The sequence below is a fragment of the Lepidochelys kempii genome, chromosome 11 (assembly GCF_965140265.1).
Source record: "Lepidochelys kempii isolate rLepKem1 chromosome 11, rLepKem1.hap2, whole genome shotgun sequence".
Taxonomy (NCBI): Eukaryota; Metazoa; Chordata; order Testudines; family Cheloniidae; genus Lepidochelys; species Lepidochelys kempii.
The window spans coordinates 4592276-4608810 of NC_133266.1; the positions used below are offsets into that span (position 1 = coordinate 4592276).

General features: G+C 50.3%; 1 protein-coding gene across 4 annotated transcripts in view; it reads right to left on the reverse strand.

The window, feature by feature from the left end:
• Positions 1–12320, reverse strand: part of XRCC5 (X-ray repair cross complementing 5) — a 75215-nt gene extending 62895 nt beyond the window's left edge. Inside the window, exons 1-6 of one of the 4 annotated variants that reach the window (XM_073305006.1) lie at positions 12186–12235; positions 9738–9877; positions 4537–4650; positions 3674–3857; positions 1213–1261; positions 17–139 (exon numbers count right to left, since the gene is read on the reverse strand). In XM_073305006.1, the coding sequence (XP_073161107.1) occupies positions 17–139; positions 1213–1261; positions 3674–3857; positions 4537–4650; positions 9738–9767 (500 nt within the window). In that variant the 5' untranslated portion in view covers positions 9768–9877; positions 12186–12235. Of the gene's footprint in view, positions 1–16; positions 140–1212; positions 1262–3673; positions 3858–4536; positions 4651–6904; positions 7152–9737; positions 9878–12185 lie in introns of those variants that run through there. The other 3 variants (XM_073305009.1, XM_073305005.1, XM_073305008.1) reach the window with 3 other exon arrangements.
• Positions 12321–16535: the final 4215 nt, after the last annotated feature.

A 16535-nucleotide genomic window follows, 5' to 3' on the forward strand; every position in this document is an offset into this window, starting at 1 on the left:
CTATTTCCACACTTACAAAAATTGCAGTGAGATTCCCGTTTTCTTCAAGTTAGCGATGATAATTTCCACCTGATCCTCACTGAAGGGACTGCTAAGGTCTGTAAACACCTCAATGTGTCGTTTCTCATATTTCTTTCCTCTTAAACAATAAAAACAGAAGATTTGTAGAAATAAAACAATCCTTGCATCATTGCTGAACACTTATTTAAAAAAATGTAAAACTGTGTCTCTAATAAAGTCGGTAAACATCAAGACATGCTGCCCTTAAGTACAACAAGAATACATCCAGTCAGCATGGTTTGTTCTTTCTTATTCTTATTCAGGGGAAGTCCGTGTCCTTTTTCTGATGTTTTCCCCACCAAGTGAATAGAAAGCCTGGCCCTCAGCTGACATAAATTAGTTTAACTACATTGAAGTCAATGGAGCTATGCCAGTGTATACCAATGAAGATCTGGTCCGTGGTGTTTACTAAAGGTGCTGGCTAATTCCTCCAAGGCTGCAAGACCATGATTATAAAGGTGTTAAACTGTGTCTACATGGATGTTAAGGGGTTTTTTTCCCCCCAATCCTATTAAGCTCACACAACCGAAAAAAGCATTTTTCTTTATCTAGGCAGGTCTCTAGGATTTGTCTACACTGCCGCTGGGAGGTGTAATTCCCAGCATGCGCAGACATACCCCTCCAGCTAGTGCACTGGAAACATCAAAGCGCTGTCACAGGAGCGCTCCAGCAGCAGCAGTTTGAAGTGCGAGTGTGGTTGCACACGAGTGCTGGGAGAGCTCTCCCAGCGCTCCTGATAATCCACCTCCACGAGGGGATTAGCTCTGACCGCTTGGAGCCTGGCTCCCAGCGCTTGGAGCCTGTTTACACTAGCACTTTAAAGCGCTCTGACTTGCTGCGCTCAGGGGATGATTTTTCACACCCCTGAGCCAGCAAGTTAGAGCGCTATAAAATGTAAGTGTAACCAAGCCCTTAGTTTATACCAGTATAACTTCCCTATGTGGGCAAGCTCTTATTCAAGTGACTTAAATTGCTTGGGGAGGTTGGGTTTCTCTAGTGGGTTTTTTAGGAATAGCTTTTCATTGTGGTGATTTTTTTAAAAAGCAGCTTCTTCCCTCGTCACACAACCTTGCAGCATTAAAGTGGAGTCAGCTCAGATCTCAAAACTCCATTTCAGAATTCTTGTGCAAGTCCTCAGGCTGCAGTACTTACATTGTTTCCTTTTGAAGCAAGTCCATGCACACGACAAGTGCATCCAGGACTAAGTGAGTTAAAGACAAAAGACATTTAGAACAAGACTGTGTCACAAACATGCATGTTTTTCTCTTTATTTTAGCGGTTGCAGAGACAGTTAAAGCATTTTAGTGTATGACAACCAAACTAGCACCTATTAAAACGATCTATTGCCTTTCCTACAACCCTCTATTTTCCCTGCACTTTTAAAGGGAAGACTGTTACCAGGGACCAATCCTGCTATTGAAGTCAAGAGCAAAGCTATGATAGGAGCAGGATCGACCCCAATGAAAACATTTATCACCTAGACTTTTTGTATTATCATCATCTCTTTATTTGAAATCCATGACTGAAAACTACATGTAGTTTCAAAATATGACATAATTTTTCACGCTAATTCCCCTTTTCATAATAAACATCTATTTCTGATATCTTGATACATTTCTTTTCTCAAGTAATTTAATTGAAGATGTGCTCTTATCTCTGTGCTCAGAGATCTGTGGCCCAGATCCACAGAGGGACTTAGGCACCGCAATACTGAGCATCATGGCACCTAACTTTTAGGTGCCTAGAAAATCACGGGCACAACACTGCCAACCACACAGACTGAGTTAGGCACCGAGGCTACCCATACAACAAATGGGAAGAGACAGGCACCTTAGACTCCGAACAACAAAGCCAGCACACTAAGCAGGGAGCCGCCTGAGCTAGCCAGTGAGAGATGCCAACCAGAGGGGGGGGGGTATTAAGTCCCACCCCTCTCTCAGAGATAGGCACATTAGTCCAGGCTGCAAGGAGTCGCTTAGCTCTGATAGCAATCCATGACCTGAAAGAAGGCAGGCATTAGGCCACCTAAGTTTGTGTGGGGGTCTGAAACAAAACAGCCTGGTGGGTTGGGGTGGCAGACCTCCCTTATAACTTTTAGCCTAATAGATAGGAGACTCACTCTGAATGTGGGAGACCCCCAGTTCAAGTCCCACCTCCTCCTGAGGGATCAGCTACCTCTCAGGTGAAGGCCCTAACCACTAGGCTATATAGTTACACTAACTTTTTCACTGGTTCAATTCATACTTAAGTGTTCAATTGTTTAATAAAAGTGGAACAACTTCAACTGGAGAGACTGACGGAGACCCATATCAGAATATTCCATAGCCTAGTGTTAGCCTGACAGGGGACAGATCCTTGTTCAAATCCCCTTTCTCTCTCAGGAGGACAGGGGACTTAAACGGGAGTCTCTAACATCCTGGGCGAGTACCCTATCCACTGGGTGAAAGGTTACACGAAGTTCCTCTCCTTCCATCCCCGGCTTTTGTGTGTGACCTCACCTGAGGGATCCGGATCCAGCAGCAATACTCAGAGGCCACCTACTGGATCAGACCCCATCATGCAACTTAGGCAGCCAGACGCCTATATTTCCCAGTCTGTGAATTACTCTGGGGCTTACATGTGAGAGAGGAGTCCAGATGACCTATTGCAAGGCAGTAGTGTGCATGCTCAGGTGGGAGATAGGTGACCGGGCACCTAGAGTGAGGCTGCAGTGTACACACCCAGAGGAAAAAAATTAGGTACCAAGTGAGTTTAGGCATCTACAGGTTAGGGGGCAGCTGAATTGGAGTTCTGTGAATCGCAATGGTGCCTAAAAACAGGATTTACACACCTAAGTCCCTTGATAGAGCGCATCCATGTACATACCTCCTTACCCATCAAACCGAGAATATGATTCAGTTTGTGCAACATACAGTTGACTGGCTGCAGGCTCCCCTGATGCTGCTCTACCAACCTGACTACAGCTTGAAACAATTATTTTTTGGGTGGAGAAGGAGAACAGGGAGAAATAGGAAAAACTTTCAAATGAAATGTTAAGAGGAACACTTTCAAAAACTCTCACCTATGTTACTAACAAAAGTGACTTTTCATAATGGGTGCATTTCACAGTGAAATGAGGACTGATCAATCTGAAATGTCTAAGCACACGCAACTGTGTTGGGCTTCCCTTTTGGTGGGAGCGTTTATTTTTTTAAAAAAGGTTTTCATAGGTTTAATTTGATGAAAACCTATTTTGCATTAGGCTTTTTAAGTCCCTTGAAAAAAAAAATTTTGGACCCTAATCTGACATTGTCTCTTTGCTGTATATTTTTCTCTCAGTCTCATGGAGAAGATACAAGAAGTGCTCAAAACTTAATTAACTCAGTACTTTATACTAGAAACAATTCACTGGGGCCAAGACTCCCCCTAACATCTTATAAAGAACTTTGAAAATTGGTTAATCTGGAAAACTGGCCCTTGTGCAAACTGTCAACTCCTAAATTCAAAAGGATAATATATGTTTAATAGTAGTTACAACTTCAACAACACTTCTGGTACAGTTTCACAACATAAGCTCCCAGTCCTCCATGCAACTTTATCTGGTTCAGAGATTTTGTACAGCCAGAGAGGATACAGTCTGTTTGCTCAGAGCCTGGTTGAATCGCGTTTTGTATGTCCTCCAGCAAATCAAAATCCGGTAGCATCAGGTGTCTCTGTACAGTAATGTTCTGATACTGATCACCACTGGCAAGGGTATTCTCTGTACCATCTGTGCCAAACAAAACTACAGAGACTTCATCTTTGCTCTCAGCAAACACCTGGAGATGGAGAAGGTACAAAAAAAAAATCCAAAAATGCACACTGTGTTGTACATACATATGTAAAATAGAAAGCGTATTATACAAATTTTGCAACTAGGTATCAATTACAGCAGACGCATATACAGCCCTTCCAAAATGTATGCATATGCAGAGCTCATTAACTTAGAATTAAATTCAGCTAGCATGCTGCTATGAGTACTACTGATCAACATATGGGGGAAATGAGTAAAATCAGATCACTCAGTTCCTAGAGTAATTCTACATGATGCTAAATTTTAACAATGCTGAAACATTTTATAAGAAGACAGCACTTTTCCCCATAAAAGTCTCCTCTAGCTTAAAAAAGGGGAGTGATCAAGCTAGGTGCACTTAGAAAAGGAGGACTTGTGGCACCTTAGAGACCAACAAATTTATTTGAGCATAAGCTTTCGTGAACTACAGCTCACTTCATCGGATACATTTGGTGCACTTGTCATCCACAAAAATCTGCTGGGAGAAAGGCCAATGTTGCTCTCACATGAAACAGTCATTTAGAATAATTCTAACTATTTTCCCAGCTAAACAAAATGTAATCAAATAAAAAGAGCGAAGAAAAGAGTCTATCAAGCCTCACCGTTTTCCTTCTTTCATTTCTAACCTTTTAAGTGTATCATACTCAAACGGAAAACACACGTACCTGTCGCTGCACGAACATCGTCATCATCTTCTTGGCTTGTTCAAACGGAGACTCCTCTCCAGGAGCAGAATTGCTCATTGCAAAGCCTACATCCATACACAGCACTATGGCTGCCTGGAAGAAAGTACCAAACTCAATTAGAATATGATGGGGCACACTTAAGTGAAATCACTTAAAGGAGCTAATTCACTCCTTGATCAACATAAAACATACATTTCACTTTACTGCATTACTAATCCCTATTGTTATTTTAATTGCTAATTTGACACGTTTGTGCAGAGGATAAGAATATAGGACTTCCCATACTGGATCAAACTAGTGGTCCATTTAGTCCAGTATTATGTCTCAGGGTTTAGCTACATGAACCTTTAGTTTGCGACAAGCTGGGGCTTGAATCTAGCCTGCACCGACTTTCTGCGTTGACTCTGTTGACATGCATTAACACCTGGGTAATGCGCTTTGATCTATCCTCTTTGAAATGGGACTAGATCAAAGTTCATTAACAGTTAACAGTGTGTCAGCAGGGTCCACACAAACAGTTTGTCAGTTTTGGAAGCATTATTACTTTGGACCTATTAATGTTTAATCTACCATTGTGTTGCCCATTCAGCCAGCTTTGTTAGGTCCCTCTGAAGTTCCTCAGTCTCCACTTGTCTTGATGAACCTAAGTAATTATATTTTCCACTGAATGCAGCCGATGAAGTGAGCTGTAGCTCACGAAAGCTTATGCTCAAATAAATTTGTTAGCCTCTAAGATGCCACAAGTCCTCCTTTTCTTTTTGCTAAATAATTGTGTCATCTGAATGAACAAAGCCAGAAGATTAATTCAGCAAAGGAGCTAGATGGGCAAATCATCCATTTGTTATGCCCTTAAGTGGCATTTGCAAAGAAAATGACAAAAGGCCAGTTTTCATTTTCAGCCACAGGCTGAACCAAGGATTTTTAAGTGCTCATCAACAACTTGTCTGGTGGGCAGCAAATTAAAATTACACAAGCCTAGAACAAAAATGTTTGGTTTTGCTGGGCTGCTGGTAAATAGGGCTTTTTCTAGCTTGGAGTCTGTCATCTTTTTTCTGAAAAGAATGTACATCTGAGTGTACATCTAACATTACATTTGCTGCCATCACATTGTTCACCCTGCTTTCCTGTTATACCACTTCCCCGTACCCTGTGTCCACCTGCTCTATTTAGACAGTAATGTTATCCCTTTTGATCCAAGTGGCTAGTCTAAGTTCGGGGCTCTTCATGCTGTTCCACCTGGGAGAAATTAATGATGGACTCAGATATCTTTGATTCAATCCTGTTTATTTACAAAGAATTTAAGTCCTGTTTCTCCAAACACAGAAGGAACCAAAAATCAGCAAACAGCTTCCCTGCTCATAGCATCAAACTCTTTCCGCCAGCACTCTGATGCAAAACTTTTCTCTAGGCTTATCCCAGAGCCACCCACCATGCTTCCAGGCTGTATCTGCTTGGCTTTTGTTCTGCTCTCTGTATCTCTCTCTTTGCTGTCTCTCTCAAACAGATACTCACTTGCTGACCAAAACAGTTCCATCAATTAAAGCTCTAGCCCTTGCATTTGAACCCTCTTAGATTAAGCTTCTACTCAGCTTTTCCATGTGCCTGTGTTTTGGGGTGTTACTGCTGTTGTTTCAGCCACCTGATTACAATGGCTTCTTTACATTTATTCCAAATATAAGGCAGTAGCATGCCTGGCCATAAGAAGCCTTAACCCAACCCATAACAGCAAGCTCTTCAGGACGGGGACTATGTGTTTTTACAGTGCTTAGCACAATGGGACGCAATTCTTGGTTGACCCATAGGCACTACAGTAATAAACATGATTAATAATAATGAATGGCCAAGTAACAGAATTGGAAGGATCTGGGTATTAAAGCACAGGATGAGAATCAACAGATATTGGTCATAGTCCCTGACCTGCTGTGTTAACCTGGCTAAGTCAATCCCTTTGCATCAACTTTAACTCCTGGTTCTCTTAAGGATACTGTAAAACTTCATTAACATTTTCAGAGCACTTCGAGATCCTCTACTGGAAGTGAAAAGTTTTATTACTCATCTTTTGCTTCTATTTCCAGGTAATACTGCAAAACTATTTTAAGTAAAACACTGAAATGTTATAGCCAATAAGAATGAAGAAAATAATCAAACGCTATACATTTAGAGAGATTTATTAAATTTATAGACAGCCTTGACTGTAGAACAACACAGCACTTCACTTTCTGGAGTTTGTAGCAGCAGTTGTTAAGTGGTGGGGTGAGGAAATGTATGCATTGTGTTTGGTCATGTCTACTTAATATAAAACTGCATTACACCTTGAGTACAAAGATACCCAGGTAGACAGTGGTACCTGGGTTTATACACCAGTCGCTGGTAGCTAAGTCACTAGCAAGTTCTACTTTTTCCATGGGAGGAGATTGTAACAAATCTAACGCTGCCAAAAATCGCTGGGAAAAAGTCTCACTTTAAGTTTGCCAAAAATAAGTTTTTATCCTCATCTTTTTGGGTCTTCTGAGACAGTGGAGCAGAAAGAAACAGCAGAAATGTTCTTTTTCTGTTGCTGTCTTTTTTATGGAAAAGGTATAAAATGACACTTGAAAAACCACAGTTCCATCTGAACATTTTGAACCTACTATTGCAATAAGTTGCATTTAACTTTACTGAAAGTGAAAAACCCTTTAAAGAAAAACCCTTTTTGTTCAGTTTATTTGTGCACTTAACAGCACTTTGTGTATCGTCAACTGCACTTCCTCCCTCATGCACCAGCATGATGAGATTATTCTTGTGCAGTGCTCTGCAGGGGAACCTCACTTGCATGGTGTTTGCCAGTACAAGTAACAAGAAAGAAAACTGAAAAGGGGGCACATGCTCGAAGAAGGAGGGGGGAGAGTTAAACACCTTTTGGGTGGACCTGAGAGCAACACCAAACACCCCTCTAAGTATCAGCAAGAAACTTCCCCTTTTTATTACTTGTCCAAAGGCACTTTTTTAAAATTCAGGTCATTCTATTTAAAAGGCGCTGTCTGTGAAAACTATGTTTTCAAACAATTTATTTTTAAAAAGTCAAGCTGATAGCATGTCTTTAAGGAATTTAATCTGCCAGAGATGCATAGGGACAATTCTTTTAATGCTCTTTTTGTGTGTGTCACCTGCAGTGTTGTTCTAACCTTGTTGGTCCCAAGATATTAGAGAGACAAGGTGGATGAGGTAATATCTTTTATTGAACCAACTTCTGTTGGTGAAAGAGACAAGCTTTTGAGCTTGCCCATAGTTCTCTTTCATCAACAGAAATTGGTCCAAAAAAGATATTACCTCACCCACCTTGTCTCTTTTTTTATTGTCCATTACTAAGCTTTGTGCACTCTTCCTCTGCAGTATCTAGTGCTGTTACTGTCAGAGACAGGCTACTTACTATATTGGATGGATCACTCACCTGGTCCACACTGGAAGAGTGCTTACATCGGTTTTCCCTAAACTGATACTGAAAATGGTTTGAATGATAGATCAGACAAAATTGTTTCCAATACCATTTCAGAGAACTTGACAGACACCATTCTCCAACAAGCCAAACACTCTTTCTGGAAGTGAGCTGTAGCTCACGAAAGCTCATGCTCAAATAAATTGGTTAGTCTCTAAAGTGCCACAAGTACTCCTTTTCTTTTTGCGAATACAGACTAACACGGCTGTTACTCTGAAACAGTGCTGAAAATGACTCTCTCAGGTCTACATTTTCAAGTACATAAAAGGTTGTTACAAGGAAGAGGGAGAAAAATTGTTTCTTCTTAACCTCTGAGGATAGGACAAGAAGCAATAGGCTTAAATTGCAGCAAGGGGGGTTTAGATGGACATTAGGAAAAGCTTTCTGTCAGAGTGGTTAAGCACTGAAATAAATTGCCTAGGGAGGTCGTGAAATCTCCATCATTGGGGATCTCTAAGAGTAGGTTGAACAAACACCTGTCAGGGATGGTCTAGAAGACTCTAGATAATACTTAGTCCTGCCTTGAGTGCAAGGGACTGGACTAGATGACCTCTCAAGGTCCCTTCCAGTTCTATGATTAGCCTGCATCTAATTTTCAATATCAGCTTCAAGGATCCATTGCTGGAACCCCTTTCAGGCAGCAGTTAAATTTCCTAATGCAGACAGGATTAACAATATCTGAAACCGTGTTCAAAGCTTTCTGGATATCTAAGCTGAAACCAGGTGGCATTTTACAGAAAGGCACTATTACAGTCCTAAACCTCAGTTCACGGGGCCTAGTTTCATGACTCTCCCAGTGCTTAATCGAGGAAGGGATCTGGATTCAGGCAAAGTGGATGCAGGTATATCCACATTGCAGCCGTGGATGTGAAGGTCAGTGTGTAGACCAGAGGTGGGCAAACTATGACCCGGGGGCCACATCCAACCTGGGGGACACTCCTGCCCAGCCCCTGAGCTCCTGGCCTGGGAGGCTCACCCCCAGCCCCTGCTTTCCCCCTCCCCCGCAGCCTCAGTGCAGCACAATGCTCTGGGCAGCTGGGCAGTGCAGTTGCAGAGCTGCGGCCTGACCTGGTGCTCCAGGCAGCTCGGTAAGGGTCAGGCAGGAGAGTTGGGGGTGGGGGTGTGGATGGGGGCGGGGCAGGCAGGAGAGTTGGGGCGGGGGGGTTGGATGGGGCAGTCAGGAAGGAGGGGGAGATTGGATGGGGTGGCAGGGGGCAGTCAGGGGCAAGGGTTCTGGGGGAAGTTAGGGGACAGGGAGAAGGGGTGGTTGGATGGGGCAGGGGTACCAGGGGGCAGGTAAGGAATGAAGTGGGGGTTGATGGGGCGGCAGGGAGCAGTCAGGGGCGGGAGGTCTAGGGGTGGTCAGGGGACAGGGGGTGTTGGATGGGGCAGGATTCCCGGGGGAGCCATCAGGGGGCAAGAAGGTGGGGGGTGTTGCATAGGAGGCAGGGGCCGGGCTACACCTGGCTGTTTGAGGAGACACAGCCTCCCTAACTGGCCCTCCGTACAATTTTGGAAACCCGATGTAGGCCTCAGGCCAAACAGTTTGCCTGCCCCCTGGTGTAGACCTACTAGTACTCTCACTAGCAATAAAGGTAAAGACACCGTGATGCTGGCTTCAGTGTTGGTTGCACAAGAGAGAAGGGGCAAGCAGGTCTGTGCAGCCGGCACTGAAATGTCTTCGCTTCTATTTTGAGGGAGCTACCTGGAGTGGGTATGTCAATACCAGGTGCATTCACACTCCTGGCAGTGACCCAGCTGCACCCTGGGAGCATGCCCGGGTAAACAGGCCAATGGTCGGAGCGGGCAAGGCACTCTCAGCAGCGGTTCTTCACCGGGCACCCTCTACGAACGAAGGACAACCTGGTGATGCAGACACTTGGCCAAGAGTGGGGAGATCAGGGTCTGGCTCCCAGCCTGGCCCGGGGGGGGGGGGGGGATGGTCCTGGCCCAGTCACGCCCCCATTTCCAGCTGTACAATGGGGGTAAAGACTCATCTCCACCTGGCAGAAGCTGACACCTCGGGGGGGGGGGGGTCGCGGCCCGGGAAGATGCTGAAAACCCGCGGGGGGGGCCGGATTGGGCGGGGGATTGGGCACTGGTGGGCAGAGGCTGGGGGGGGAGATGGGGACCCGGGTGAGGGGGAACTGACCAGCCAGAGGCCGGGACCCCGGGGGGGGGCGGGGGATTGGGCACTGGTGGGCAGAGGCTGGGGGGGGGGGATGGGGACCCGGGTGAGGGGGAACTGACCAGCCAGAGGCCGGGACCCCGGGGGGGGGCGGGGGATTGGGCACTGGTGGGCAGAGGCTGGGGGGGGGGGATGGGGACCCGGGTGAGGGGGAACTGACCAGCCAGAGGCCGGGACCCCGGGGGGGGGGGGGCGGGGAATTGGGCACTGGTGGGCAGAGGCTGCGGGGGGGGGTGGGGACCCGGGTGAGGGGGAACTGACCAGCCAGAGGCCGGGACCCCGGGGGGGGGGCGGGGGATTGGGCACTGGTGGGCAGAGGCTGCGGGGGGGGATGGGGACCCGGGTGAGGGGGAACTGACCAGCCAGAGGCCGGGACCCCGGGGGGGGGGGGCGGGGGATTCGGCACTGGTGGGCAGAGGCTGGGGGGGGGGATGGGGACCCGGGTGAGGGGAAATGACCAGCCAGAGGCCGGGACCCCGGGGGGGGGCGGGGGGTTGGGCACTGGTGGGCAGAGGCTGCGGGGGGGGATGGGGACCCGGGTGAGGGGGAACTGACCAGCCAGAGGCCGGGACCCCGGGGGGGGGGAATGGGCACTGGTGGGCAGAGGCTGGGGGGGGGGGATGGGGACCCGGGTGACGGGGAACTGACCAGCCAGAGGCCGGGACCCCGGGGGAGGGGGGGGGATTGGGCACTGGTGGGCAGAGGCTGGGGATGGGGACCCGGGTGAGGGGAAATGACCAGCCAGAGGCCGGGACCCCGGGGGGGGGGGCGGGGGATTGGGCACTGGTGGGCAGAGGCTGCGGGGGGGGATGGGGACCCGGGTGAGGGGGAACTGACCAGCCAGAGGCCGGGACCCCGGGGGGGGGCGGGGGATTGGGCACTGGTGGGCAGAGGCTGGGGGGGGGATGGGGACCCGGGTGAGGGGAAATGACCAGCCAGAGGCCGGGACCCCGGGGGGGGGCGGGGGGTTGGGCACTGGTGGGCAGAGGCTGCGGGGGGGGATGGGGACCCGGGTGAGGGGGAACTGACCAGCCAGAGGCCGGGACCCCGGGGGGGGCGGGGGATTGGGCACTGGTGGGCAGAGGCGGGGGGGGGGTGGGGACCCGGGTGACGGGGAACTGACCAGCCAGAGGCCGGGACCCCGGGGGAGGGGGGGGGGATTGGGCACTGGTGGGCAGAGGCTGGGGGGGGGGGGATGGGGACCCGGGTGAGGGGAAATGACCAGCCAGAGGCCGGGACCCCGGGGGGGGGCGGGGAATTGGGCACTGGTGGGCAGAGGCTGGGGGGGGGGGGGATGGGGACCCGGGTGAGGGGGAACTGACCAGCCAGAGGCCGGGACCCAGGGGGGGGCGGGGGATTGGGCACTGGTGGGCAGAGGCTGGGGGGGGGGGGGGATGGGGACCCGGGTGAGGGGGAACTGACCAGCCAGAGGCCGGGACCCCGGGGGGGGGCGGGGGGTTGGGCACTGGTGGGCAGAGGCTGGGGGGGGGGATGGGGACCCGGGTGAGGGGGAACTGACCAGCCAGAGGCCGGGACCCCGGGGGGGGGCGGGGGGTTGGGCACTGGTGGGCAGAGGCTGGGGGGGGGGGATGGGGACCCGGGTGAGGGGAAATGACCAGCCAGAGGCCGGGACCCCGGGGGGGGGGGCGGGGGATTGGGCACTGGTGGGCAGAGGCTGGGGATGGGGACCCGGGTGAGGGGAACTGACCAGCCAGAGGCCGGGACCCGGGGGGGGGGGGCGCTGGCCGGGCGGAGGCTGGAACCCCCCCGCGGGGGCGCTGGCCCGGCAGCAGAGGGAGTCGGGCCCAGCTCACGCCCCCGGTTGGAGCGAGGAGGAAGCGCTGCCGGCGCCCGAGCCCCCCTCACGGGAGCGGGGGGGGGGAACCGCTCCCCAGGGATGAGAGGGGCCCGAAGCCTTATGGGACCGCGGAGGAGCCTGCCCAGCCCCCCCGCGCCCGCCCTTACCTTGCCGCCTCCCCGCGCCATCTCGCGCCCCGAACCGGGCCGGTGGGTCCCGCGCTCTCCGCGTCCGGCCGGCAACCGGCCCCGCCGCGCTCGCGTTCCGGCCCGACAGCGCCACCCAGCGAGCGCCCCGCGCATGCGCTGCAGCCGGGCGGGGCGGGGCGGGGCGAGCGGGGGAGGTGTAGGGGGATAGGGGGAGGGGACGGAGGGGAGAAAGTGAAGAGGGAAAGCGGGGGAGGATAGAGGGGGAAGGTGTAGGGGGGAGAGGAGAAGGGGAGGATGGAGGGGGAAGGTGTAGGGGGGAAGGGGGAGAGGAGAAGGGGAGGATGGAGGAGGAAAAGTGAAGAGGGTAAGGGGAAGAGGAGAGGGGGAGGATGGAGGGGGAAGGTGTAGGAGGGAAGGGGGAGAGGAGAAGGGGAGGACGGAGGAAAGAAAGTGAAGAGGGAAAGGAGGGAGGATAGAGGGGGAAGGTGTAGGGGGGGAAGGGGGAGAGGAGAAGGGGAGGACGGAGGAAAGAAAGTGAAGAGGGAAAGGAGGGAGGATAGAGGGGGAAGGTGTAGGGGGGAGAGGAGAAGGGGAGGATGGAGGGGGAAGGTGTAGGGGGGAAGGGGGAGAGGAGAAGGGGAGGATGGAGGAGGAAAAGTGAAGAGGGTAAGGGGAAGAGGAGAGGGGGAGGATGGAGGGGGAAGGTGTAGGAGGGAAGGGGGAGAGGAGAAGGGGAGGACGGAGGAAAGAAAGTGAAGAGGGAAAGGAGGGAGGATAGAGGGGGAAGGTGTAGGGGGGAAGGGGGAGAGGAGAAGGGGAGGACGGAGGAAAGAAAGTGAAGAGGGAAAGGAGGGAGGATAGAGGGGGAAGGTGTAGGGGGGAAGGGGGAGAGGAGAAGGGGAGGATGGAGGGGAAAAAGTGAAGAGGGTAAGGGGGAGAGGAGAGGGGGAGGACAGGGGGGAGAAAATGAAGAGGGAAAGGGGGAGAGGAGCGGGGGAGGACGGAGGGGAGAAAGTGAAGAGGGAAAGGAGGAGAGGAGAGGGGGAGGATGGAGGGGGAAGGTGTAGAGGGAAACGGGGAGAGGAGAGGGGGAGGATGGAGGGGGAAAAGTGAAGATGGAAAGGGAGAGGGGGGGAATGGAGGGTGTAGGGGGAAAGGAGAAGGGGAGGACGGAGGGGGGAGGTGTAGGAGAAAACGGGGAGAGGAGAAGGGGAGGATGGAGGGGGAAGGTGTAGAGGGAAACGGGGAGAGAAGGGAAAAAGGACGGGGAAGGTAGCTGGAAAGGGAAACGGGGAGAGGAGAAGGGGAGGATGGACGGGAGGAAATTAGATGGAAAGGGAGGGGGGAATGGAGGATGGACGGGAGGAAGTTAGATGGAAAGGGAGGGGAATGGAGGATGGAGGGGGAAGGTGCGGGGGAAAGGAGAAGGGGAGGATGGAGGGGGGAAATGTAGAGGGAAAGGAGGAGAGGAGAACGGGAGGATGGAGCAGGAGAAGGTAGAGGGAAAGGGGGAGACGTGAAATGGAGGAGGGCCAGGGCTGGAACCCACCCCTAAATTGAGCCTCCATGACCTCAGTCCCCTCACCCACTGTGGGGTGCTCTAGGGAGTCTCAGAGTGGAGTCTGGTGATTCTCTGCTGCAGTCCTCTGTGTATCAGCTCTGATTGACCTCACCAGATCTGACTTCATTGCAGACCCTGCAGTTCTGTCCCTGCTGGGGCAATGACAGTGGCAAGCAGTGACCACACAGCCTCCTTAAAGCAAAGTATCACTGATTTAGAATGAATACATATCAGAAAAAACATATCTTAAAAGCGATAAAACATTCTGTCTGCATCTCCAGCCATTGATTCCCTGGCTCTGGGAAGGCCCCCTGCTTAGACACCCTCCACAGAGTCTCTGTCACAGCCCGTCTCCCTAGACTTGCTGACAAGTAACCCTCTTGTCCCCCAAGAAAAACTTTTTAGCTCTTTCATGTTCTTTTGATCTCTAGCTGCCTAACTTCAGCAAAACAAAACTTGCAGCTTACTTGGGACTGGAGACAAGATTCTTGAAGCTAACAGCTTGACCAGTGGTCTTTCAGTTGTGTTCTGGGGTGTCCTTACCTAGATCTGCTGTATTGCTCCCTCCACAGACCCCTAATAAATTAAAGCAATACAGTCATAAAAAAAAATCTAGGAACCCAATATACAATCACTTCCCCTCACTAGCCTGGTCATACACAGTCTTCATAAAACAGTTACTAATTCATAGATTAGTGCATAGCAATTCCATGTCTATCATATATGGCATCCTCGTCTTACTGTCCAATGATCTCTGAACACAGTTCCCGCCAAAACCCACCAATGCGCCAATCCTGTGTCAGCCTGCTTTGAGGATGCTGGTGCTTAAGGGATTCCCTCACCCCAGCACACTCTCATTGTCCAGAAATATAGGGCAGCTAGGCAGCGTAGAGAAAATGTTACAGGAAAGCAGGTACAGGGAAAACCCAGGGAACAACTGCGTGGGGGGGAAACAAGGCACTGCCTTGTTTATTCATTCACTGCTCAGGTTCATCACCCTGAGAACGTAAGAGAAGAAACAACTGATGGAGGCACACAGACGGATGGGGAAATACAAGGAAACAATGGGACAATATTGGTCAGTGTGATCCACAGGGGTCTCAGTGCACCAGCCTCTTAACCATTGTAAAGTTTTTTGAAGACCTCGCAGCAAAGGAGAGTTTGAAGGAGGGATCTGAAAGAGGATAATGAGGTCCTGATTTTCGGTTACTCCATTCCAGAGTAAAGGATGAAATTCCAGCCCCCAGCATTTGCTCAATATCCTGGTGTTTTTTCTGAACCATGGCCTAGGTGTTCCCCTGAAACCCTAGAGTTGACCTAGAAACCTAGCTGCAGGCATTGTGCCAAAACCCTTCTTCCGGATGTTGGCTCAGAACCATCTCCGTCCATTCCCCAATGAACCCTGGTCCTAGGCATTGGCCCAGAGGTCTGGCTCAGATGTGCGGAAAGGCTGGTGAAACTGACTCAATGTTAAAAGTTGAAACCACGTAATCTTTCCCCCATTTGTAATCCTCTTTCTTCTGCAGTAGGCATTTGTTACTGTCTCTTCATAGAATCATAGAATATCAGGGTTGGAAGGGACCTCAGAAGATCATCTAGTCCAACCCCCTGCTCAAAGCAGGACCAATCCCCAACTAAATCATCCCAGACAGGGCTTTGTCAAGCCTGACCTTAAACACCTCAAAGGAAGACGATTCCACCACCTCCCTAGGTAACGCATTCCAGTGCTTCACCACCCTCCTAGTGAAAAAGTTTTTCCTAATGTCCATCCTTGAATATATGTGATTTTATAAATATCTCAGGGAAATACACAGACAATTAACCCAAACAACCTCACTCCCCACCTCCTGGGGTCTATTTACACCATCGAAAGAAACCCTCTCTAATCACTTCTGAATCAAGTTTCAGTTCTTGATTTCATCTCTCAAGTCTACACAGAGCCTCCTTGTCATCAGGATTGATTAATGGGCTCCATCTGGGGATGCCAGAGCATTTCTGGCCTGGATTGAAACTGAAATGTCTTTGCTTATAATGCCTGCCAAAGAGACTTGATTAATTGGTTATTTTCATTTTATAGAATGCCAGGCTCTAGCTATAAATAATAAACATGTGAAATCTACACAGAAGAAGAAGCCAGGGCAATCCAGATAATCCTGCCTGCAAGAAAGGGACTGGGAATCCTAATCTCGTCACCTTCCTCAACAGAAGGTGCTCTCATTCCTTTCTGCCTTTGGTCCTTTCTTGGTACCCCAGGAAAACAAGGCCTGGCTTGAACAAACACAGCCTGAGGCAGTAGTTATGAGGAGGCTGCCCAGTGCTTGACTTCATTCAGCCCCTTTCCAAGGGAGCAAGGAAAATAGCCTCCCTGTTTTGTTACAAGAAGGAGTGCATTATCCAGGCAGCTGCAGCTGTGACCCAGCTGGGCCTGGCAGCCCTTGTCAAGCGTGAATGGGTTCAGGGTGAGGTGAGCGATAGCTCTTTCGCCTTTCTCCCTGCTGGAGCTATACAACATAATGTAGATCCTGACTTAAGGGTTCCTGCAGCCAAAATTCCACGGGGTGGGAAATGGAGTGGGGAGTGTTAAAGTCTGGGGGAACAGAGCCCAATAACTTTATTGAAATAAATAACCTTTCACAGAAGAGTTACATCAGATCACATTAGGAGACCTGCATGGGTCCTCTTACATGGCAGAGCTTTAACTACATGGGCCTGCAAAACAAGACATGACCTGGGAGTCTGCCCCAGGTTTCACATAGTGAAGCAAGCGGCTAATGACAGGCCCAGGGTACTATGATCCATGTGGGAGA